At 41.5% G+C, this 25,473-nt stretch overlaps 1 protein-coding gene across 2 annotated transcripts in view; it reads right to left on the bottom strand.

The window, feature by feature from the left end:
- The window catches only part of TNKS (tankyrase), a 129,092-nt gene extending 107,698 nt beyond the window's left edge, over nt 1–21,394 (bottom strand). Inside the window, exons 1-2 of one of the 2 annotated variants that reach the window (XM_058837379.1) lie at nt 20,796–21,394; nt 13,691–13,915 (exon numbers count right to left, since the gene is read on the bottom strand). In XM_058837379.1, coding sequence (XP_058693362.1) covers nt 13,691–13,915; nt 20,796–21,285 — 715 coding nt within the window. In that variant the 5' untranslated portion in view covers nt 21,286–21,394. The remainder of the gene's footprint in view (nt 1–13,690; nt 13,916–20,795) is intronic. The other variant, XM_058837380.1, reaches the window with a different exon arrangement.
- Between the last annotated feature and the right edge of the window lie 4,079 nt (nt 21,395–25,473).

Below are 25,473 nucleotides of genomic sequence, written 5' to 3' on the forward strand. Positions count from 1 at the left end.
GTGGAATTCACTGCCATGATGGATATAGACCAGGTGAAGAACAGAGTAAGGACTCCAAGTTTCAAGAGCACACTTTCAGTTGCTAAATGAATTAATGGATGGGTTCACCCAGGAACTGCCTTCAGGCACAAAGGAGCTGCACAGAACTGGCAGCCCTTTAAGGACATTTTTCATAGACCTCAGGAGCTCTCAATTACTGTGTGTAAGAAAACAGGCAAGGGAAGCAGGAGACAAACATGACTAACTAAGGACCACCTGATCAAACTAAAGTGTAAGAAGGAAATGCACAGTTCAACAGGAACACTGGCTAGAAAAAGGAAGACTAAAGTAAACATACCTGCTCTTGATAAATAAGACATGAGAACTAGTGAAAACTGATATGGAGAAGGCTGAGGTATTCAACAGTTTTTCACCTCAGCTTTCAATATGAATCTCTCTTCCCACATCTCTCAGTTCCCTGAAGCTCAAGGCTGGGACTGTAGACTGCAGTTCTCTCCACTCTGAGACTCAGGTTCACCTGAGATACCTGAACATACATCAGTCCATAGGACCCAGTGAGATGTATCCCAGGGTTCTGAAGGACTAGGCTGATATCGAAATGGCCAAGCAATTCTCAATCATATCTGAGCAGTCTCAGCAGTAAGACAAATCCCCAGACTGGAAAAAGGAAAATATCAGAACCATTTTGAAAAAAGGTAAAAAGGAAGACCCTGGAACTACCAACCTCACTCCACATCCAGTAAGGTAGTGAGGTAGCCTCACTCCACATCCAATAAAATCATGGAACATTCTCCTGGAAGACACATCAAAACACATGGAAGACAGGGAGCTGCTTAGAGAGAGAAAGAGCAGATTATGCCTGACTAATTTGGTAGCCTCCCACAACAAAATGATTGCATCTGTTGAAAAAGCTGCAGATGTCTTCCACCTGAACTTCTTGCAAAGCTGGAACAGGTTATCCAGAGAAGCTGTGGAGCCCATCATTGGAAGCGTTCAAGGTCAAGTTGCCCAGGGCTTTGAGCAACCTGATCTGGTGAACACTATCCCTGCCCATGGCAGGGGATGTGGACTACATGCTCTTTAAAGGTCCCTTGCAAACCAAACCATTCTATGATTGTAATCCTGCAGGCCAGTTCCTGGAGATCCACAGTTTTAAAATTTATACAGATAGATGGTGTTAAATGGTCATTTTCAAGCCAAAGAAAGCTACCTCTAGTTTAAAAATGCTGCTTTGACCAAATGTCATGTGATCTGGATAAATACAGCACTTGCTTGCATGTTTCTGTTACCTTGTCACTAGATAAACAATTGCAGCAACTGCTGGGGGCATCAGCATGTGGGAGGTGACAATACACACAGGCAGCTCGGAATAACGCTCTCCTAGCAGAGGCATTTCTTGCTCTACAGCTAAAACGACCATTTGATCCATCAGGGTCAGAGGACAGCCATATCAAGTATCTCCCTTTATTGACACAGATGTTATCCTTGAAAGGCAGGTTCTCATTAATCCATACGCTGCAGAAACTGCATTAGTTCCTACAGTAACAGGATGCAATACCAAATTCAGCAAAAGCCCAGTAAAAGACTAAGTGGAAAAAACACTCAGAGATCAGGTTACATCAGCTTATTTGAGCAATTCACAGAAACAGGCCTCAAGGCAGCAGTAAGAAAACAAAGAAGCATCATGAACAATGTCTCCCAGTACCACCTTTTTGCTTATTTGTTTTAAAGAGAAAAAAGGATCTAGACAAAAAAAAACAAAAAACAAAGCATCACTTTGAAAGGATCTTAACTTAATGCAACTCCTATTTTTTTCAGAAAATCTCTTCTGTCTCAGTCATTGTTCACCCCAGAAGTACTTTCAGACTTGGCTCAATGAAGTTTCAACCTCTTAGCCAGACAAAATGACTTCCTGTCTGTATCTACATACCATAAACCTCACTTCTCAATGTACTGCAAGACTTCAATGCATTCTAGACTTAAGTTGGCACTAGGTATTCCAGAGATCAGATTTATCTAATCAAAGCAAGGCAAGGGGAAGGGGGCTGAACCAGACAACCAAAACCACAAGTATCACTGCCACAACAAAAGCTCTTCCAGCAGGGGAAGAAGATACTTTTTCTGAAAGGCTCCCTCCTCCCTCTCTGATTGCCTTCAAGTCTTGCCCCATAAGTAGGTGCATCCTTGAGTTACACAATCCTGAATAACATGTTCTAGGGAAGCCTGCTTGAGTAGGGAAGTTGGACTGGATTACCTCCAATGGTCCTTTTCAACCTTATTTATCCTATGATTTTAACCATGATTAGTTTTCTGTATGTAGGAAGCAGTACAAAATTGCTCCCTGGTAAGCCAGTTCTGCCTACCTGTGATTAAATATGCATAGAAAGAAAGAACATGCAGAAAGTTCCAGAGCCTGTAGGCAGCACAGCAGAGGCTGATAATATCCTTTTGCCCTCAGAGAAAGAGCCAGAGTAGATTGCTCAGCCTACATGAACAGCAGTTCAAAGCCTTGATCTTGCCTGGACTTAATGAAGTAAATATTCCTGTTTCATTTTTTTGATATAACAGTTTTCAAGCTAAAATTTTCCATTCCAGCTAAGAGTGAGAACAAAAGTATATGCAGGTCATGCAGAATGCAGTCTTCTAGAAAGCCACCTCAAAACCTAAGTGCAATTGCAGTTCTTTTTTTTGTGTGTTCTTTTTACATCATACAGGAGACAGTGCTGTCATTCCAAAACACTTCCCCCAAGAACACTATCTGCACAAAAAACTGTGTAGTGTAAAGGAGGTTTTGGGAGTTCCACAATGAACCTACAAAATGCAAGAACTCTAGAAGCTTTGGCTAGCAAAAAAAAAAAAAAAAAAAAAAGAAAGAACAAAACAAAAAAACTTTTCATTGAGCTAACAAGCAATGAAAGACAACAAGCATTTATTTAATCACATTTATTTGCAGCCATGCACATGCACTCCTTTAACAGCGAATCATAGGGAATCCTGGAGCAGCTGTGGTCAAGGGGACCTCTGTAGATTATCCTCCTTGCTGCAGCCGAGCCACCTACACTCAGTTACCCAGGACTCTGTCTAAATGGCTTTTCAGTGTCTCAAGGAAGGAGACTCCACAACTTCTCTGGGCAACTACTGATTACTTGTTCTGATGGTAAAAAGTGTTTCCTGGTGTTCAGAAGGAACCTTCCCTGTTTGGATTTGTGGCCATTTCACAAAGGGGCTTAAGAATCACATATTAGTGTGTTTGAGTAGTCATCTGGAACATGTATACTGTTAGGTGTGCAAAATGGAATAGAAGACCCCTTCACCAAAAGAGGTCCAAGAAAACCTAACATAAACCATTTAGCCCATTTGTAGATGGTAAGGATTGAGAATACACTATGCGACAACTGAACCACATCCCCTTTCCTTGCAAGCAGCAATTCTGCAACTACTTAAGCAATTGGTTTAATACATCATATTGAACAGCTAGAAATCTTAACTGCTGCCCTACTGTCTGAGCAATTTATGTTTTCACCTATATCCCAAGCTGAAAGCTGCTTTAAGGACAAGTCTTCATTCCTTGCTCCCAATTTAGCTTTTCTCTGAACGAATTCACCTTTCTACTTCAAGTTTTATTCAAACAAATGTCAGTTATAATCCTGACATCCCACTTGACAGATTAAGAGCCCTGCTTTCAGAGTCCTTAAAAAGCAAAAGCAGCCACTGAGGCAAATCAGGTCAACGAAGAACATCCTAAAAGGAAAAAGAGTTGAGGAGAGTTAAGAGAAACCAAAGATGAATTCCAATCTCCTGTGCAAGCTAATAATTTCTTCCCTGTGAAGTTTGAGGGGAAAAACATCCTGGTGGAAGTCAAGTTATAGATTGCATGTGAAATTAGCTGTGTGGCTATCAGAAAGCACTATTTGCCAGTCAACCAAAATCTAACAAACTCAAGAACCAATATGAACAAAGGGATCTTAAAAGTTTATGAGAACCTGTCCTGGATCTACCATTTTTCCAAAACAGAAAAGCATCTGAAAAAACATTAATTGAAAGGATTTAAACCCTAACAGCAGCTCTCATCCCACCATTCAGTGAAGTGAGCACAAGATGGGGAAAAAAACAATCACCAAACCCCAAACTGTCCCATTCCTCGAGCACATTCTTTCTTTTCCAGAGGTGAACTTCAGTGCCTATCAGCTTTCAACAATACACAGATGTTGTCTTAGTCACACACTCCATGGCACAAAGAGTAACATTTTGATGTGATTAAGACCTGAAACTCTTTAGATTAAAGAAGCCCCAAAATGTAAAATAATTTTTGCATAAACTTGAACCTTATGTCCATTTTGTAAACTCATCATTAGTCCACAACATAGATACCAAATGTTTAAGAGATACAAGTAACATATGAAATCTTAGGAATAACAAGTTGTTCAGTCCATGAAAATGTGGTTAAAGCTACAGGTTAGCCAGATGACATGAGTATTCTCAAAAATTCTGTTTATGAAGTAAAATGAGGAAGCTAAGAACATACTAAGTTCAAGTAAACCTAGAGCTCTACTAACAACTGACTACCTAGCAACTGACTACATGTATCAGTATTATAAACTTTCCCCAGTAACTATCTCAGATCATGTTATTAAGTAAAACAGTAACATTGCTGTCATTTTTTAAAGTCCAGCGCTATATCCATGGTTTTTCCTGCAGCCCTAGAACTGCTCATCACCATGGCCTACTGGTACAGAGCAGTGCAAGTTTTAGTGTATCTAACATTAGGTCCTTGACAAGCAAATATTCTACAATGCAAAAATCTCCATCTGTCAGGCGAGATATAGTCAATGCCATAGGTCTCACACTAGGGAATGATGCATGTTACATCAGTCTGAGTGGGTTCTCTTCCTGGGTCACCCATGTCCTGTGCCATCCTTGCATCACCTCAAACAAGAATATAAAACCAAATTGTTCTTCTTGCATCCCTCATCATATACGTTCAGTATCCAATGCTATAGTTAGGCCAAGAGTACTGTGCCTAACCAAGGAACTGCTCAGTATTGCTTGCTTGGACAAGACATCAGCAAAACACAGCAGCATGAATAGCAGGATTCACCATCAGACACCTCAGCCTCACTGCTGCATGGTGCATTTGTATAAACATGGTGAAACAATGAATTACAGGAGTCTGTGTTTATCAATCACAAGTCCTAGGAATAGCTGAAGTGAAAACCACCCAGATCAAGAGGCAGGAGGTCAGTATTTTCAGTAGGCTTCAAGCACCCACATTTTATTCTGCAAACCTGCTTTACATGCTTTACAGAAAAACCAAATCATTAAAAAGAGAGACCTTCCTTTATTCACTATATGACAAAGAGTTATTTGCCTACACATTTTTAAAAGCAAGACCTTTATATCCTGTAGTAATACTTTAATCAATGCTTTCCATTAGTCTAAGAAAACATCTGAGACCTGTGCTAGAATATGCTCCATTCATTTATGCCTTTAACATCTACACATGTATCTACAGATTGTTTTAAAACCACATATGAACTGCATTAAGGACCACATGGTTCCACTGAGAAGCTAAAAGTGGATATTGCTACAGTAATCACAAGTGCTGTCCCATAACATTATTTCTGCTAGATACTTAGAAAGCCACTCTGAACTCATACTGGACATCCAAAAGCAGTTTCAGTGTCTGCAAGAGGACCATCTGTTCCATTACTCTGTTCTGAATGGTATGCAACTTCTTCCCCTCCCTCTCAATTTGCAAATAGCTAACATCAGTACTTCTGAACACCCTAACTTCCCAGAAAGACCCTATAGCAAGATTTCCAGCAGTGTTTGCATATTATCATACCACCTCCTTCAGTGCAAGAAATCAGGTTCTGATTTGATGAACACTTGTAAAGAAACATCATAAAATAAATTACTCTTTTCTTTGTCCTCCACAGATCCTCCTATGCCAAACAAGCAAACAAGGAAAAAAGTTGTTTTCTTGACACCTGAATTTTGAAAAAGAAACAGGACTGGGAAAAACTCTAAAACCTAGATAGGTCATAACATATTAACTGTCAATACAATTCAAACCTAACAGAAAGAAAGACAGCTTTCAAATTACGCATTGCATTAAATCCCAGACAAGGCACCTGATTTGTACAAAGCATCATCCTTGCTGCTGTAAAGTTTACTGTTGATTTTGTTTCTGAAGAAGATTTAACCTGATGATTAAACCAGCTCAATATGCTTGGTCCTTGTAAAAAAGTGTTGTGGCTCGGCACTTCCACCTTGCATCAATGATCCACTTATTTTAAGGTTCCTTGAGCTCCAAGTCCTCTCTTTGTTGGGTACTTATGTGTGACTGACACTGCTCAGAGAGATTTCTTCCAAAAGTGTCTATCACAGCTACACATGCACAGGCACCAGCGTACAGTAACTCCTGGAGACTACACTCCATATCAGACCCATCTGCACACAGATGTCACACACTGAAGATGTATCCTTCTCATACAGGAATTGATCCATTTCTCTCATGTCTTTCTGCCCAAGACCACCAGGGAGCACTGCAGTTGTATACGCCATGGCAGAATGCCCCAAACCATTTTCTGTTGTCACTTTTGACAAAGCCCTGTTGTCTCACACTCCAGTCCATTGTTACTATGACAACAGTATTACAATTCCTCCCAATTACCCATGTATTATTGCAGTCATGGGTTCCTCCACCCCCAACAGCTCGTAGAGAAGGCAGCCTTATTCTCAGTTCTCTTTCAATAGGGCAAGTCTGAACTACCAACTACTGAACTACACTGTAGATGTAAAAATGTGAGATTCAACCCTGGAGGCTTTCATTTCTGTGATGAATATTAACATTTATAGGCTAACATAGCTTAAACAAGCGGTTAGAGGACAGGAAACTATTTAAAAACAGTACTTAACAAGTACTTAATTGAGACAACAGAAGTATTCTTCCACTCAAGCTAAAACATGAAATTTCCATCCTGTGTCTGCTATCATGCAAGGCTCCTTTGTGAAAGATCCCATGAAGAAACATTATGAGAAGAGAAGCAGATAAGGTGTTTGAGTCACTGGATGTGCACCAATTTAAAACCACTTTGCTACTCAAAGAAGCAGGCTTCCAAACAAACGCTGTAACTTATAGCAGAAACAGACCAAAATGATTCCTAACCTTATAGTCTGATGAGCTTGCTTCCACAACAACTGATTTGGTTTTGATCAGTATCTGAATAATAAATATTATTGAGAATAGCTAGGATTCTTATTTTGCATACTGTGACATATAAGAGATAGATGCTGTTAACAAGGACTGCTTGTAGTTAAGCTCATCAAATCACAATCTTTTGTATCAACTGCAGCTACCAGGTAGGAAAGCTCCCCACTGTAGGAATTAACTCAAGTCCTCCTAATGGAGCAAAACTCACAATTCTGGTACACAAGAAGAATCTAAAGCTCTCTAAACTTTTCTGCAACTTAAAAAAATTCAAACAGAAGTCACTGTCTCCCCACAACACACTATGAACAGTCAGTAGCAGCAGTATTCCAATTCAGTAGTTCAAAAGTCAAACCAGGAATAGTAACAATACTAAGAATCTTCTGATATAAACAGCAACAATTAAAACATTTTACACCAAGTATTTAAACTACTTACTTGAGAGTATTTTCCAATGATTTTACAAGCCTCTGAACACCAAATATCCAGGATGCCTCTTTGAATCTAAGCTTCCTTCTAGAACACCAGTTCTTCAAGAGAGTCTCCAGGAATTCAGCACATCTTTCCCACAAAGAACGTACATAACCAGATCCCAATGGACCTCAATTACCAATATCCCCTCTAATTCCTGTTAAGAAGCTACTAGTCTTCTTACAGGCTTCTGTCTATCCAGCAGATAAATCTAAGTCAGTATAATTAATTTTCAGTTAAGATACCAAATCTTCTCCCTATCACCCCACCTCCAAAAAGAACTGGCTACTATACAACTTGATAGCACTTCTTATGATGTATTTTTTATTATTATTTTTCAGGAAGTAAAATCAGACACTGGTTTAACTTTTACAGTAATGCAGTTCCTTTGCTTGGAAACACTCTGAGCATTCTAAAATCTCTTAGGACAAAATTACCATAAACTGCAATAATTTCACTATTTGCTGTACACATCTTCTTTGCAAGGTGACCAAACAAATGAGTAATTCAAAGATTTTTAGTAGCTCAACGATTTTAAGTAGTTCAATGATTTTACCATTTCTACAATTCCTTTAAGGTTTACTGTGTGTTGTTTCTATCCAGAAACCAGCTTTCATAGATTTTTTTTAAATCCTAACAGAAGGCTTATCTGCCCTGTAAAAGGGGTCACATAATACTCCCTCCATACCTTTCAGTCAAAACATGCATACTAGCAGAAGGTAATAACTAATGAATTCTTCTCCTTCCTCAGTTGTGAGGAAGCATAGCAGGGTAAGAAATGTTTTGACATGCTTACAAAGAGGCATTTAAATAATAGTGATCCCTATATTAAGGGCATGACCTATACATCAGAAAAACTGGTAGCTTAAAAAAGCTTTAGCTTGCTTGCTTGTTCCATCTTTCATGTGCAAAAAGGGTAAAGAAAAAAAATCAACTTACACAAAAGTTCTCAGGCCAAAAAGACACAAATGCACATTGACAGTACCATTAGAGGTCACTTCATAGCAAAGGAACAGTAAATTCATCATGCCACAGGATCTCTGCAGTAGATTTTATAACTAGTCTGAGGAAGCCAGTAAAAACACTAGTCTCATGTCACATTAAGTAATTCTGGATGGGTCCTTTTAGCACTGCATGGGCTAAAAGTGTTTTTTAAAAACTTTTACAGCTTTGTACCGTGATGAAGGGAGCTTTTCAGTAGATAAAATGCTTTATTTCCCTAAAATTACTACAGTACTCTGTATGTTCAGATCCACAGATCATGGCATCACCACAGAAGATGCTTGTGTTTGCATATTTTGAAACATGCCCTTAAAAGCTAAGTCAATGTATGACACCTGAGATAATATTTAGCCTAGCAGTCCTATAGATATCAACACCTAACTGGAGATCTACATGGACAAAAAAAAAAAATCTCTGCAAGAACAGCTTTTGCAGAAACAAACGCACTGGAGGGCAAAGCAAACCCAGACAAACTGCATAAACACAGCTTCTGTAACCTTATTTTTAGCCTACTTTTTATTTTTAACTAAATAAATAAATAAATAAACCAAAAAAACAACTGTGCTACACAAATAGTTTTAAAGGAGCTGTTAGCACACAAAAACTACCTTGAACAACTCCCATGCAGTGCTCAGCAAGCAGAAAACCAAGTGAGAAGGAAAATTAGGCTACTTTATAAATCTACATCAACCATTTTTGGTGTCCATATCACCCATACCAACCACTCCCCCTTAAAAAAATGGCCAGGGGTGAAGGAAGGCAGGAGACAGAAATACCAGAATATTCAACAGGATGACTTAACAGAAGACTGTATTTTTCATAACAAAAACAGAGAAAAGAGATATTTGATAGAAGAAAAAAAGATAGATATCTATAAAATCAGGACATGCAAACTGCGAACAGAAATGACTGCTCACTAATTCTCACTAAAGTCCTGAACAGCTTGCAATAAAAGTCATCAAGAAATCAAGAATAATTTCCTTTTCAAAAAAAGGATGGGCTGTTTTCCTTCAGCAAGACTTTTAAAATATAAAATTCTCTTGTCACAGAACACCTTCAAAGCCAAAAGTATGCCAGCAATTAAGAAATGAATTAGAGCTTTCAGGAATTTTGTACACAAATTGCTACGCAACACAGTTCAAATGCAGCCTCTTTATCAAGTTCCTAAATTGCTGATTGCCATGAGAAAGAAAGATACATTTAAAGCTTTTACAATCTCTGAGCATCACGAGCTACATATCATTTTCAGAAAAAAATAAGCTATGTGGATCTTCATCTGAAAATCTATACTGCAGTCAGACTGAAGAAACAGATAATTCTTTCTTCACAGCCCCCAACATGCAGAACAGTCACTACCCTGACATCACAGCATTCCTCCAAATGCACATTGCAGACTTGACCACTCATCCACTATTCCAGGACAAAATACAACACTGAGAAACAAAACCATTTTTCATTAACTCTAGAAGCAGTTCACAGACACTGAAAATGCATCTTCCTGACAGATAAAGCAATCCTAGAAGTCATAAATACTGGAGAACACTAACAATTGGTTCCAATGCTTCAATAAATTTAGTCCAAAAACTGATTACATAAAGCAAACAATGTTTTCAAGTGCTATTACTTGGCAACTAGACAGATCTGCAGTGACTGAACACATTTCAAGAGATGGTCAGCAAACCAACTGAGTACTGCTTACCAAGAACTTCCCTTCCAGACCCACAATACAAAAGCAACTGCCACCTAAGAGAGCCAATACTCCTCCCAAACTCAGCACCTCTCCCTACACTGTCCTATGATTGCAATATGCAATCAGTAAAACAGAAGACAAAGAACTCACATCAGCTATTTGCTGTATTACAGTTTCCTGGATGCACAGTCTGGTGAGTTTTCATCAGTTCATGTATCCTTCTTACTTCTACTCAAGCTTCCCCCCCGTGGCAGGGTTTGTACCTATTATTCTAAACTCAGCACAAAAGCTGAGCACAGTACCTTTAGCACAAATATAGACACTCCATTCCAACACTTGTGCTAGACACAGTGCTAGAGTCACTACCTGTCTTTTGCTGGTCTTCCTACCATGCTTAAATGTCTTGAATTTTTCTCTGAAAATCATTATTCATGAATGTGCTGCATCTCCACACTGTTCAATTATCACTTTTTCCCTTTTTGACAGGTAAAGTGACCAAAAAAAGTGTTGTATGCTAGATGTGATACAGGAAATATGCAGGCTGGGCTGGCACAGAAGCAAAGGAGAGAAGGTAAATTCTCATTCATCAAATCATTTGGAAGAAGATGCCAAGAGTAGGTAGCCAAAAATGAGGTTAGATGACCAATTTCTACATAGTCTATCTTTTCAGATATCCAAATTCAGCAAAAAATTCTAGGTTATGTCAGGATTCCCTGTTCTTCAAACAATGCTTTTTAAAAAGCATGCCCTGCTTGTTTTAAAAGAAGCACTGAAAGGATGTGTTCTTTGAATTTTAATTCTTTTTAACAGACCAGTTTCTTCCAGTTGCAACAGCATACACTTCAGGTGTAAACAGCAGTACTATACAATGTATTCCAAAAAGCTATTAAAATATTCCTAGTTAGAATTCATGCCCTAAAAACATATTCCCGTTATACAACATGTTCCTTCAAAAGACTTCGAAATTAAAGCTGAAGACCTTAAAATATAAGTTTTATATAAAACTGCTAGAAAGAAGCGGGAATTTTGCTCAAGAGCAAAACATGCTTGCCCACTAGATATAAATTGCAAAATCACTGCAAACATGAAAGAACAGACTTCTCTGTTTAGACTCATGTCCTGTCAGTTTTATAGAATCAAGTAAATCCCAAAGTAGAATCATACCACAGTACATAATAATCTGGTGACTGGTGACAGTGCCTTTGGTAGGAACTCTCACCCTGAAAAATTAAATCTGACTGAAGTACAACATACATGGATAACTGTAACTAAACCGAGCACAACAGCATCATGCTTGCTTGTTTGAAATAAATATTAAAAACCGTGCCCCAGAATTCCTCCAGAGCTAATTGCAGGCAGATTGGAAAAGAACTGTGCGTAGTGTTCCAAGCCTGCTCACTGCTTCCAAGGAACCTTAAAATTGTTCCAGACAGCAGAAGAGCCTCGGGATTTGATCAGTAGGTACTACATGCTGAACATTTACATATACATGGCTCATACCCTAAGTCTAGCATTAATATTTACAGTCATAGATTTAATCTGTGCACAGAATACAGAACGAAGTTCTGTGTAATACAAGCCATAAACTGAACCCTGTATTTCCTTCCACCAAGTCCATAACTTCTTGCTGAATTAAGAGTGAACTTTAAATGTACCATCAGTTCTTTAATTTTAGAAATTAGATTTAAATAATCTTAAATGACTACCAGCAATGTACATCAAAATGGATGTATCAAATAATCTGCCTCTTCAGCCGACCTGCCCCAACTCCTATGGAGTATCAAAGTCTTTAGAGAAACCACCCAAAGCAACACTACCCATGCTATCTTGCCCTGCCAAATCCTAAAACCTCTGTCACAACCATCTTTCATCTTATCTATAAACACAAAAGTGTGCTGCTGCACCCTTTCCTGCTCCAATACAAGGTTTCAAACACTAAAAAAGACAAATCTTTTCTGAAGCAAAGGATCAATTTTCTATTCAGCCTCTTACTTTCAAACTTTCTTCCATTTAATTTGGATTTTCAGTCAGCAGTTCCCAAAATCAGGCTGACTCCAGCACAAAACAGACCAAAGTAATTACTTCCTTTAAGTCCCATACTAGGCTCCAGTTACAGACTGGAATTAAACTCACTTTTCCATTAAACATTGTCATAGTAGACTGTTACTGGAACCTACTACATCAATAGATCTCTTCCCACACACTGCTGCATAATCAACTATATTCAATTTCTAGAGAATATTCTCCATGTTTTACCTTGCATACAGAGATGAAATGGATCCATCACATTGCTTGTGAAAAGAAGAAACAGACTGAAAAATTATATTCTGGTGTTTCCTCCAATTTTCTTTACTCAATTTCTGGTGTTTATTTTAAGCAATGACTTAAATATTGCAATAAAGCTAATGCAAGATTTCATTCTGTAAGTTTTGTAGCTTTCTCTGAAGGAACTCTATGTAATAAAACTTTCAGAAAAAAAGACATATGAAAGTCTGGTAATTGTGTCTTGCCATCTGGATAACACATAGAACATATAGTTCATCATTTTAACTTAATTGCCTAAAACTCAGGCTTTCCTTTACAGGTTTGATTAAAAATAAATGCTGAGCAGATAATTATATTCAATTGATGTTAAAAAAGTGTAAGTTCAAGAAACCGCTCTAAGTGTAAAAAAAAAATAAAAATAAAAGTTTCTATTTAGAAACAAATTAATACTAAGTACAGAAAAAACCCACAAAAATTAAATACATCCCAACTAAAAAGCTCTTTGTATGTTCTCAACAAATTTTAAACAGTTGAAGTGTTCAATTTTATTTGAAACTGCTTTAGCTCCAGTCTACAAAACACATACTGAAGATAGATTACCACTGAACAATAGGGTCCTGTAAATTGTACTGGAAAGCTCCAAAGGACCGAGTTGTTTCTCCATAGTGCATGGAATGAAAGGTTTACCATCTTCCTAACCACTACTACAACATATAGAGCAGCCAAAAAAAACCCAAAGACTTTATCTAGTAAAGCTAGTTTTCTTGACAGCAACCAAGAAAAACAAACCCACATATTCATTTCATTTAACAAACAAGGAGACTTCACCCAGCCTCTCCAGGACAGTTTTTCTGATCTAAGTTCTGCAAACCTTGTATTACAGACCAAGAAAAAGTTAAATTACTATCACTGTACCTACCTGCTAAATTAAAAGTAGTTCGCTTTTAAAACAAGCAGTATCTTTTATCCCAAGTTCAGCACATAAACTATTACAGCTTCACAAAACATAATCAGGTAAAACTGCAACCTAACAAGTGACAGACACTTACCAATACACACATCTATTTTCCCCTTGATAGCAGCCTCATGCAAAGGAGTGTAGTTCCAGTTGTCCCTAGCGTTTGGGTCTGCCCCCTGACACAGCAGCAGACTGACCACTTCTGCATGACCAAAGGAGCAGGCATTGTGCAGGGGTATCAGTCCTCCGTCGTCACGAGCATGAACATTGGCTCCTGTCTGCAGCAAGTGCTCAACAACATCCTTCCTTCCAAAACCTGCAAGAGAACATATTTCTGTTCATTTGTCTGGCAAAACAACATGATATAGCACCTAAAACTGTTCACTCTTGGTTCAGTGTATTATTCATGTCCCTCATCTACTTCTTGGTCCGTTTCACCATGAAGTCAGACTCTGTTCACCTGCTCAAACAACAGCTGGACAATTCCCTTACAGTCTCAACAGAGCTGAACTGTGTTGTATCACAGCCTGCCTGGCTGCCACTCATTAAGACGTTCTAAAAAGGCTGAGCACACTGAATGATGAGAGAGGGATGCAAGGAAAGTAACAGGAACATCAGTTGTCCCCCCTGTTACATACACCCACATTAGGGTTTCCACTTTAAACCTTCCTTCAGCTGGTCAAAAGCTTTCACATGGTAATAGTTTACAGACAGCCTAATTACTAATATTCACAAAAGACACATAATTCTTTGACAAATTTTCAGAAAGTTTGGTAAAAAAATAACCGACTTCCCTGTAGAACTGGAAGAATGCTTCCCTGGTGAGTATAATACATCAAGTTTGATCAGTTTAAGTATGGCTGAACAGTTTCATCCACTGCCCAATTAATGACACTTTATCACAACATAGCAAGAACTCCAAATGCCAATTCCAATCTCTGCAAAGCTGCTATATACATAGTTTAACTTATGACATGGAAGACTTATGACTCTCATTAGGTGTTTTTCCTCCTCCTTTCACCTTCTTGATTTAAGAACAAGACTCCAAAAGGAGTTAAATTATAGAAGTGTATCATCACAGGTTAAACACACCTGTAGGTATCACTGGGACCTTAAGCAAAGCTGGAAAGATGCTCTTATTAAATGTAATCCCACTTGTCAGAGCACTAAACACAGTTTATATGGGAATACAAGCCCTTGAGGTGGAGGAGCACTCTTAGACACATGACCCTATCAGAATGGTTTCATGCTATAAGCAAAGGAAGAAAGAAGTCCAGGCTAAGTCATTGTGTGTCACTGCTTTACTACAGCACACACTGGGATCAGACTTTTTCCCTAAGACTTTCCCAAGCACTTCTCCCACTTCACCAGACAGAAAATAATTAAACTGAGTGATTTAACTAAATAAACTGAAAAGCCTTCAAGATGGGAAAAGTTCACCTGGCTCATTATTACTGAAGGTCTAAAATTCTGCATTTATATCCTTTTGTAAATTCTTTCCAAAAAAAAGTTGAATGGGAAGGAGACATGTTCCACAAAGTATTAGAAGATAATTCAAGAGAACAAGTTACTAGTCACAAAGAGAAAACAAGCTGAAATTTTCTACTAAGTAATACACTTGTGACACAAACAGTTTATGTACCACAAATGCTACCAAAAACATTAAAAAAAATTTCAAAGTCAAGGCCAGTAATTTATCGATTGATCTTTTTTTAACATGAAAGAGTGTGCATTTGCACGCTCTGAGGCTGTAAGACTGCCAGGATGTTTCCTGACTACACAATTTGCATTCTTCATTGTACCCATATTAATCCAGCTAAAAATTATTAACCCCACTTTAAGTTGTATGAGGCAGAATTAAACAGCAACTTGGCTTTACAAACACCTACATGAGGTCAGACATCTCTTCTATGACAAGGACATAGGGGACACCTGCCACAAGTTGAGTCAGAGTAGTTCAAGAAGGATGTCTCAAGCAAAGCTTTCCAGAGCAACGTGATCTAATTTGCTCTACATTGCAGCACAGGTGGAGTGATCAATTCAGGTGTCTCCACACAGAGTGGAAGTGTGTCGTAAGTTGCCAATGACTTCTTGTCATTTCCTGGCTCTCCATCAAGGAACATTCAGTAGCTACTTAGATCAGCTCTGCAGTTGCTTATCTTACTCATGTGTCAAAGTAGCTTGTATTTTTATGATTAACAGCTTGCTAGCTGACAAACCAACTTGATCAGCTCTCTTAAACTCTGACCACTGACTGCTTCCCAACCCAAGTGAGATTCCCTTGCTTCAGGTATTTATGCTAGCCTTCACATAGTGGTAAGATTTCCAACAGTTATTATTAGTGAAACCAAAGGCATGCTTAGAACAAAACTGCTTCCCCCCAATAGCTTTCTGCCATTACTACACACATAAGCAGAAAGAAAACAAGCTGAATCACTGATGTTCTAACAAGTCAACTTAAATCAGGTTTGTCCAAGCCTGACCTTCAGTGAGACCAAGAACACTCCACTCGGTGATCCCAGTTCCATAACTTACAAAAACCATTCCTAGAAGCTTCAACCTCTTCTTGCTGAAGAAGTGGGCATTAAACCACGAAGTTCAGCAATTATTATTAGTACTCTCTATATTCCTGGGTAAAAACCAGAAAGACAGTACCTGTATAGCTAAAAGAACGTGTTGTACAAGAACCTGAAGGGCTAACTTCATAATCAAAAAAAAGTTTAACTTCCTATTAAATGGGTGTGGAACTGGACAAGCTTATGACTGTGGCTATATGAAGAAATTGAGTAGGACTCAGCTTATTTCTACCAGGTCCATCCACCTAGTCACTTGTGAAAGAGGTGCTCTTATTAATGATTTACCAGCAAGGACCAAGCCTAAAAATATATGAACCAAGGTGTTAGCAGGAAATACATATATATATATATATATCCTTTTGTAGGGCTCAATACTGTTTCAGAAGGGAAAAAGCAAGCCTGTTACCAAGCTGGCATCCGGAAAAAGCTGGGATTTCAGACAAACACTCACAGGAGTCCTCTCTATCCAAGTATATTAATGGTAGAAAAGTCACAGAAAATCAACTTTGGTATGTGAGTGCTCTGCACTGAGGCTAACTCACACAGAGCCATGAACGCATCACTGCCAACCTGCTTCTAACACAATGAACCACTACAGGCACTTCAACTTGCAAACTACATGATGATGCACAGGATATAGCTTAGGCTGAGAGTAAAGTCACACCATATCCCACGCAAATTACACCTAAAACGTGATACCTCATCACAAAAACTAAAATCATCCAACTATTAAAAAAGTCAATAGCATTCCCAACAGGGAAAAAAAGAAATCTCTCTCACATAGACACAGAATAACCAAATAATTTGGTTATGCTGGCAAAAAAAGGTGTTTTATCAGCTATGTGTCAACAACACCATCAAACGCAGAATTGTCGGGCCAGTTTACAAGAACAGAAAACACTGGCATGACAAGTATTTTCAGCTACTGAGGGGCACATAGTACAGTAAAGATGTTCTTATTTTAGTGAAATAAGCAATGACAGTTAAGATCTTTCTCAAGGAAAAGAGGTAACACATCTTTGGATCAAAGGAATGCAGTAAAAAGACGAGTGAAACAGCTGTCTCATTCAACCCAGTTTGAAGAAGAGAATCATTAAGCAGAACACAGAATATTCCAGTGAAGAGGGTGCAAAGTACAAGAGAAAACAAGTTACTTCTAACACAAGTTAACAGTCCAATTATTTAATGAACTCCTCAGCACAGGATGACTCTCTCATAACATTTAAAAACTGAGTTATGTTCAAACAATTGCTGAGCTACAAACTACAAGAAGAGGACTCAAAAGTATCATATGAAGTGGGTAAGTGTATAACTCGTCCCTAGGTATCCACTTTTGGCCACCAGTATGGATAAAAAGTTAACCCAAACATACCTTTGTCCATGCTTAGCACAGTTGCTTTTTAAATTTTTTAGCAGGCCAGTTTTTGTTGAAATAAATGTGTTGAATAAATTGAATGTGAAATGTGAATGTGAAAGCTATGCATACATTAATACCTCCACTTAATTTCTTTTTTTTTGTAAATGTTTTAAAGTCAACTCAATCACTTTAAAGTCTTTAGAACCTGCTTTTTGGGTGCTGCTGGACAATATCCAAAGCCTGCACTGGTACCAGAGCCCCAAATATCCTGCAATCCACACAGCAATTGAGAAAGTACTGAGTTTTCCCCTTTCCAAACAAGGAGAATGGAAAGAAAAATTATGAAAATTATGCTTTGCTCAACCTCCTCCTTCTTGCAAGAGAGGCCTCTATAGCCATGATATCAGCTTCAGTATTAATTTCTCCCTTATTAATAGGTAACCAAAGCAGGTCAGACTTACTCAGCACACTACTTGACACTTCAACACAGAACTAAAGTACCAATTCCCCTTCATTAAGTTCAATTGGCAGTTCAGGTACCAAATCAGAGAAAATGTGGATAAAACTGTGGCTCCAGTTTGATGCAGCCATGCACAGTTCATTTGGAAGTGAATAATGGACAGGTGACACCAACTTTAGAAACAGATTCAGACTTATCCCCAGCTTTTAAAACAGTTGGTAACAGATTTCAGCTCATGTCTTAGCACCAGCTTACACATATGCCACGGATTCTGAGTGGTCTCAGAAGTCCCTCTTTTTATTGTCCTTCCACAAGAAAGGACATAAAGATGATTTTCAAATTAGAAACCTTACAAAGCTTAAGGAATCCAAACTTAGTACTTTTTACAAGGAACTATAACTGGGGAAGTTATCCTTCCCTATTACAGCAAAAGAACTTAACTGCCTGCTATTGCTGCCAAGATAGACATCTGAAAAAACAGACTGAGCTGGGGAGATGTCAAGTACCCTGTGGGAGGGAGGGGGAAGAAAATAAAAAACCAAAACAATCCAGTCCCAAAAACAGGAAATGAAGAAGAAATTAGAAGAAGAATTCCTCTTTCAGAAATCACAACATCAGAAGTGAAACTATTCACCTAAGAGTTTAGTTTCAAGAAGTTTGAAAAATGCAGTTTAAAACACAACATCCTGCACTCTCATCCACCCTTTCCCCTACTGAAGGCCATACAATTTACACTCAGGTATGGCTAATTAATAACACATAAAATAATTAATAATAATAATAGTAGTAATAATAATAGTAGTATAAAATAATAAAATCAAATAATAATAGAATGGGCTATTATCCAAAACACAGTCTCCTACACACAGCAGACTGCTACGCTCATAAGCAAACTTTTATTTTACCTTTGGCCCTCAAAGGAGATCAAATCAACACACTGCATTACTGGCAGGTATACACTGCTTCAGATCAGCTGCATTCAAACAACATGCTTGCTTACAGGCCTTTCCAAAATTCAGGATCTCAAGATCTTTGTAATAAGAAATCTGCCTAATGCTCTTACATGTCTAATCCACTGGCACTGTCTAATCCATGCAGCAATTTGAGATAAAATAAGTATGGTATCTAAGGAAAGTCTTTGAATCTAGGAAAAAAGACAAGAGAATTTGTTAGGTACCAGAAGTTCATCTGCTATTTTCCTCATGCTATAATGAATCACCTTCCACTGCTATTATAGTAAGATCTTAATGACATTATCCACTTTTAAAACCTTAGCCCTCAAGTAAGTTTTGTCCATTTCTTCTTTAATCAGAACAGATATTACCCATTGCAGCTTCAGCACTACAGTTTGTACAGGTACTGAAGTTACAACCTGAGATCTCAGAGTTTTAAGGGAAGCAGCAAGATCTAACTTTAAATCTGAATCCAAAATCAGCAGAGAACTTTATAAGTACACATGCAGTTAGTACCAGCACTATGTTCCAGGGTTCATCAAAATTAAGTCCATCTCCATAGCCCAGAAGTTTGCTGTGTTTTAAACTCCCTTTGCGTAAGCCCTGTTTCAGTAGAAGAGCTCAGGGATCAGAGCAGAGAGAAAAGGGAACAGCTCAGAACCAAAAGTTCCCTTAGGGGCATTGTCAAATACCTCTTGTACTTTGAAAATGAAAACAAACCCATAATCTCAGGGTGTGTTATCTAACTGATAAACTGTACAGCACTATTCAGAGTACCAGGCAAAACTGCACCATAAAATGTTCATTTTGCTACTAATTTCAACAGTGATTTAGAGACTGTATTTATGACCACTCAATACAGACTTGTTAATTATCTTAATTTACATGTACCAATGCACCACAAAGCTCAAACAAGATCTGTGTGCTTCACTACGTAAGATCCAGTTCTGTAACACTGTGGCACACCTCAGAGAGCTCACAGACTGACCACAAACCTAGCAACTGTACAAGTCCTGAGTTATAATTTAAAAGACCTTCTTCATTTTACTTTTATCACTAATTTTATGTGCCTTGTGCCCCCAGAACACACCATGTAAGAAATACTTTTTTTCGTTAACTGCAGTAATCTCTTACAGCTCTATTTGCCAAAAGATAATATTTACTTCCAGTTAGTCTACATTGTTGGACCTCACTGGTAAATTGCTTTTACACCATTAGTTCTGATCACAATGACATCTCCTCTCTGCACAAAGAGGTGTATTCTTTCCTGGACACATCTGTAACTTCTACAGTTCAGCTGTTCCACCTGACCCCTTTCCCCAGCCAACTCAGACCACAAGAGTGGCAGATAACAAGCAGCAACCATATCGAAATGAAAGAAGCTACAAAGTACAAGGCATCAAAACTGATTCCCATGAAGTGCAGGTGCATCACAGGAGTCACTGAGCTGTAACAACTCACATGAAACCCTTACTTCAAGTCAACTCTGTACTGAATTTCAGTTTCATGCTTCCTAAATCCACTGCACAAGTTTGCAGCGGCCCACGGCTCTCAAACGCAGAGATCACTGTCCACACTTTTAGATCTTACAGTCTCTTTACGCTTCCAGGATCTCCTCTCCCACTCGTCTCACCCAGAGGAAGGGGATTTAACAGCCATCTCCCAGCAGCGTGTAGCGAAACGCCGCCGGGAAAGAGAGTGTGCTCACACTCTTCCTCCCAGCTCAGGCTTGCCCACTCCCGAATCACGGAGGCGCTGGAGGCCCCCTGCCCGAAGCCATTCCAGGGGAACGCTCCCTGTCCCGCTCGCTGTCACTGCCCTGGCCGGGCACGGGAGGCCCCGGTACCCACCGGCGGCGAAGTGGAGCGGCGTGGACTTGCGCCCCGCCATGTCCTTGGCGTTCACGTTGCCCGTGTCCACCAGGCGCTTCACGCGCGTCACGTCCCCATTCCTGCAGGCCTCCAGCAGCTCGCGGAACGCCCCGCTCGCCGCGCCCGGGCCCGCCGCTTCGGGACTCTCCGCCGCCGGGCTCGACGCCGCCGACGACGACGCGGACGAGGAGGAGGAGGACGAGGAAGAGCCGCTGGAGCTGCTGCCCGAGCCCGGCGGCGGGGCCGGCGCGGCGGCGCCCGAACCCTCCGCGCACTCCGCGGCCGGGGGCCGGTCCGCGTCGGGGGGCGCCTCGCCCTCGGGGCCGGCCAGGCTGTGGCGCTGCGCGGCCGGTGCCAGGCTGGGGCTGCGCGGCGGCGAGGCGGCGGCGGGCGGCGGGGAGGCCGGGCCGGGCGGCGGGTGGTGGTGGTGATGGTGGTGCTGGGAGCGACGCGGCGGCACCGCCGCCATCTTCGCGCCGCTCCGCCCCTCCCGGCTCCGTCACTGCGGCAACGGCGCCGCCCCGCCCGCGCTTCCGCCCGCCCGCCAACCCCGAGCGCCGCGCACGGACGTGACGCCCGCGCGGGGCCCGCGGGGCGCGGCCGCACCGGCACCGGCACCGCCCCGGGCGGGGCACGCCTGCCCCCTGCCGGCAGCAGCGGGCGGGGCGGGCGGAGCCCCGGGGGCGGGGCGGGGCCGAGCCCGGGTGGGGCGGATGGAGCCACGGGCGGGGCGGGGCAGGGTGGGCGGAGCCACGGGCGGAGCGGGTGGAGCCATGGCGGGGCGGGGCAGGGCGGGCGGAGCCACGGGCGGGGCCGAGCCCGGGTGGGGCGGGTGGAGCCACGGGCGGAGCCACGGGCGGGGCCGGCGCTGCCGGGGAACCGCGTCCCCTCCGCGGCTGCCGGTGCCGGGAGCGGGACGGGACGGCAACTCCACAGGAGTGACCTCGGAGGGGAGGGCGAGGGGCGGCGTTCCCCTGCGGACCCGGGGCAGGGGCGACGTCTTCCGCCTCCACGGCACGATCCGGCTGCGATACCAGAATCCGGGCAGCTGCTTCTTCACAGCCGCCGTTCGTGTCACAACTCCGGAAGGACTTTGCGAGCTAATTGCAACACCCCATTGCCAGATCCAAGCTTTGCGAGATATTTAAGAGGCATCGGTATGAATTTGTTCAGCTCACCGCCGGTTTTCCACAGTTTATATTTCACCATCTAGGTGGTTTTGTGGCATCAGTGACAAACAAATCACGCTCCTTTACTGGTTACGCCAGAGGTGGGTGGGTTACCCGGCTCCCATGGGTAGCCAGCGCTTGGCCTGGAGCTCAACTCCCTTCAGGCGATCCAGCCGGCAGTGCAGCTTCATAGAATCACAGAACCACAGACTCGTAGAAAGTTACAGGCTTGGAATGGACATTAAAGATCGTGTAGTCCCGACATCCCCTGCCATAGGCAGGGAGCACCTCCCTTTAGACCAGGCCGTTCAAGGCTTTATCCAACCTGGCATTGAGCACTGCTTAATTCCGGTACAGCTCCTTTCCTAAAGCCAGGAAATGATGGAGTGAAACCAGGAGAGAAAGCTGATGGAGAAACCTAAGTGGAGCCTGGCAGTTCTTTAAGAGTTTATTAGCTAAGCTGAAAGGCCACTTTTTCACTCATTCCAGGGAAGAAAGCAGTGCTGGCATAGAGCCCATTGGCCAGAGCAAGGCAGTCACTAAAAAGCCACATGGAGCAAATGGCAGAGAGAGACCAAGTGGGGAACACTCCATCTGCTCAGAAACAACAGAGTGTGGAGAGGTGGAACAAGCTAGGGGCAGCCAGGCAGAAGGATAGCTACCAGTACTTTAATGGTAAGAAAGAGAAATCTAGGGATATCAAGGACCAAAACATGCCCTTAAGGCCCTCTGCAGAATGAACAGATCTGAACAACATGGGCATAAGCAGAAGCATTCAAATAAGGATTTTGATTTGGATTTGGAAAGCAGAAGAAAGCTGAGATCACAGTTCGCCTGGCTTTCTGATATCTAGGGAAGATACAAACACCAATTATGGTTTAAGTCAGAAAGCTCCAATAGCTGTTACTAAGACATCACTTAACTTTAATCTGTGAGAAAAGGGAGATTCCATTGACAAGAATAATATCAACACCAACAATTTCTGGAAAATTCTCAGTACACCTGGTGGGCCAGCAGCCACAGGTCAGAGAATGGAGTGAGTGATGAGGAATTCCTGTTAAAAGGAGTGAATGTGGCTAAGGCCAGCCAGCTTCATCCTAGCAAATACATCTGCCTTTAGCTGTTTGGTAGCAAAAGGGCTTTAGGAAGCATTTGCATAGCACCATGTGATGTGCTGAAGAAGCACTGACCAGGTCTAGTGCTGGGAGAAAAGAAGAATTCAGAAGAAATTAGGATCTGGTCTAGTGCTACTAAGTACCTTTCTGCTGGTGATGAGAATGGAGGCATGAAATCAGTCCCCATGACTAGTGGAGAAGTAAATGAAAATCCATTTGAATGTGCCCAGCTCAGTTCTTGTTCATGCCCTAACTTAGAAGGCATGGGCCTTGACCAGGCACTGAGAGAGCTCAGCAAGACCTCCCTGGCACCTGAATCTGGACAGCTGCTGCTTTCACAGCTGCCTTTCATTTCAAAATTCCAAAAGGGCTTTGCAAGCTAATTGCAACATCTTCCTTTGTCAGAACCAAGCTTTGTAAGACATTTAAGCGGTCAGAGCTTCAGCATGCACTTGTTCAATTCACCACAGGCTTTTCACAGTTTATATGTCACCCACCCTCTAGTTACTTTTGTGGCATCAGTGGCAAAAAAATCATATTCCTTTGACTTCTCTGTATTTCTCATAAACCAAGGCTATAGATAGCATCACTTTTATTAGATGTATTGATATGCAATCATTTGTTCTACTTCCTGAAAGAATTTTAAAAATACAAGTAATATTTTTTAGCATTGGGGATCCATGGTGGCCTTAAAATTTAATTGTTGGTTGTAGGATTGAGTAAGGAATGCTATACTCTATATACAACCTTGATAAGAAGGGCAGAGAGGTATTGGTGGATGAAAAACTGGACATGAGCCAGCAATGTGCACCCACAGCCTAGAAAGCCTGTTGTGTACTGGGCTGCAGAAAATAAAGCACAGCCAGCAGGTCAAGGGAGATTCTGCTCTTCTCTCCTGTGACACCCCACCTGGACTACTATAGCCAGCTCTGTGGTCCTCTAGACCTGTTGAAGCAGGTCCAGACAAGGGCTACAAAGATAATCAGAGGGCTGAAGCACCTCTCCTATTCAGACAGGCTGAGAGAGCTGGGTTGTTTAGCTTGGAGATGAGAAGCTTGCAGGGACTCCTCATTGTATCCTTCCAGTACTTAAAATGGGCTTGTAAGAAAAAGAGGAGAAGGACTTTTACACAGGCAGGTAGTGACAGAACAAGGGGGAACAGTTTTAAACTAAAAGAGGAGAGATTTAGATTAGATTAGGAAGAAATTCTTTACCATGAGGGTGCTGAGGCACTGGAACAGGTTGCCTAGAGGCGTTGTGGATGCTCTGCCTCCAGAACTGTTCAAGGCCAGGTAAGATGGGGCTTTGAGCAACCTGATCTAGTTGAAGATGTCCCTGCCCAAGGCAAGGTGGTTGAATTTGATTATCTTTAAAGATAATCTTAAAATCCTTCCAACACAAACCTTCCTGTGATTCTATGAAAGGAATTCCTGTGCCTAGGAAGAAACAAGCAAAGTAGTTAGATTCACAGTATGAGACCTACCTAGGGGGAAGTGGGGCCTGGTCATGGGCTACATAGGAGCTGAAGTGAAGTGGCTCTGGGGATGCGCCTCCTCTTCAGACTCCCACATATACCCATATGGGTATAATTTCTCCTTAGTCTTCCTGCCCCACATGTACAGCCCCACTGTTCCCCTACAGAGAGTTGAGGCAAACAGTGGTGCTGTTCACTCTAGCCCTTCTCTTTCTCCTGCTCATGTCCAGGATCTCTTCAAGTGCTGCCATCACCATTTGTATATGGCTTGGTAAGCCTTGGGGAAGATTCACAGCACTCCTGCAGAAATGGTGGGCAAAATAGTGTGGAGAATGCAGTTCTGGGAAAATTTTATCCTCATGGGATTTCTACTTAAGGTTGAGGAAGAACATGTGGAGGATCATTGAAAGCAGTCAGTCAACCCATTACATGTTCCCCAGCCAGCCACTGAGCCCTTGGAAACAGGACTTCTTGAATTGGTGCCAAAGCAGGACCCTGGGGTTTTCAGCAACTTGGGCTATGTGTCTGGGGGTGCAGAGGGCATGCAGTCTCCCAAAGCCCTGCCAGCCTCGCTCGCTGCTAGTGCCAGAGCCTGTGAGCTTTGCACTGGCCCTCAGCACACCCTGCATCCGCTTGCCACAGCAGCTTGGCACTTCTGTTGAGCTGATTTAAGTTCATCTCCTGTCACAAGCAGCTGGTTATATTTGCACCTCTTGTCCTGCAAGGGCCAAAGTCAGGCTCTAAAATACTGTTGATTACTCCGTGCCTTTTGCCTGACCCAGGAGGAAGGTGCTTTACAGCTTTACATAGAAATCTTATTAATGATGCAGGTGCAGGGCTCAGTAGAGTGGAACCACTTCAGATTTCATCTGAATAATTAAATTCCATCAATAGGACTT

This window comes from Poecile atricapillus, chromosome 4 (assembly GCF_030490865.1).
Source record: "Poecile atricapillus isolate bPoeAtr1 chromosome 4, bPoeAtr1.hap1, whole genome shotgun sequence".
Classification (NCBI taxonomy): domain Eukaryota; kingdom Metazoa; phylum Chordata; class Aves; order Passeriformes; family Paridae; genus Poecile; species Poecile atricapillus.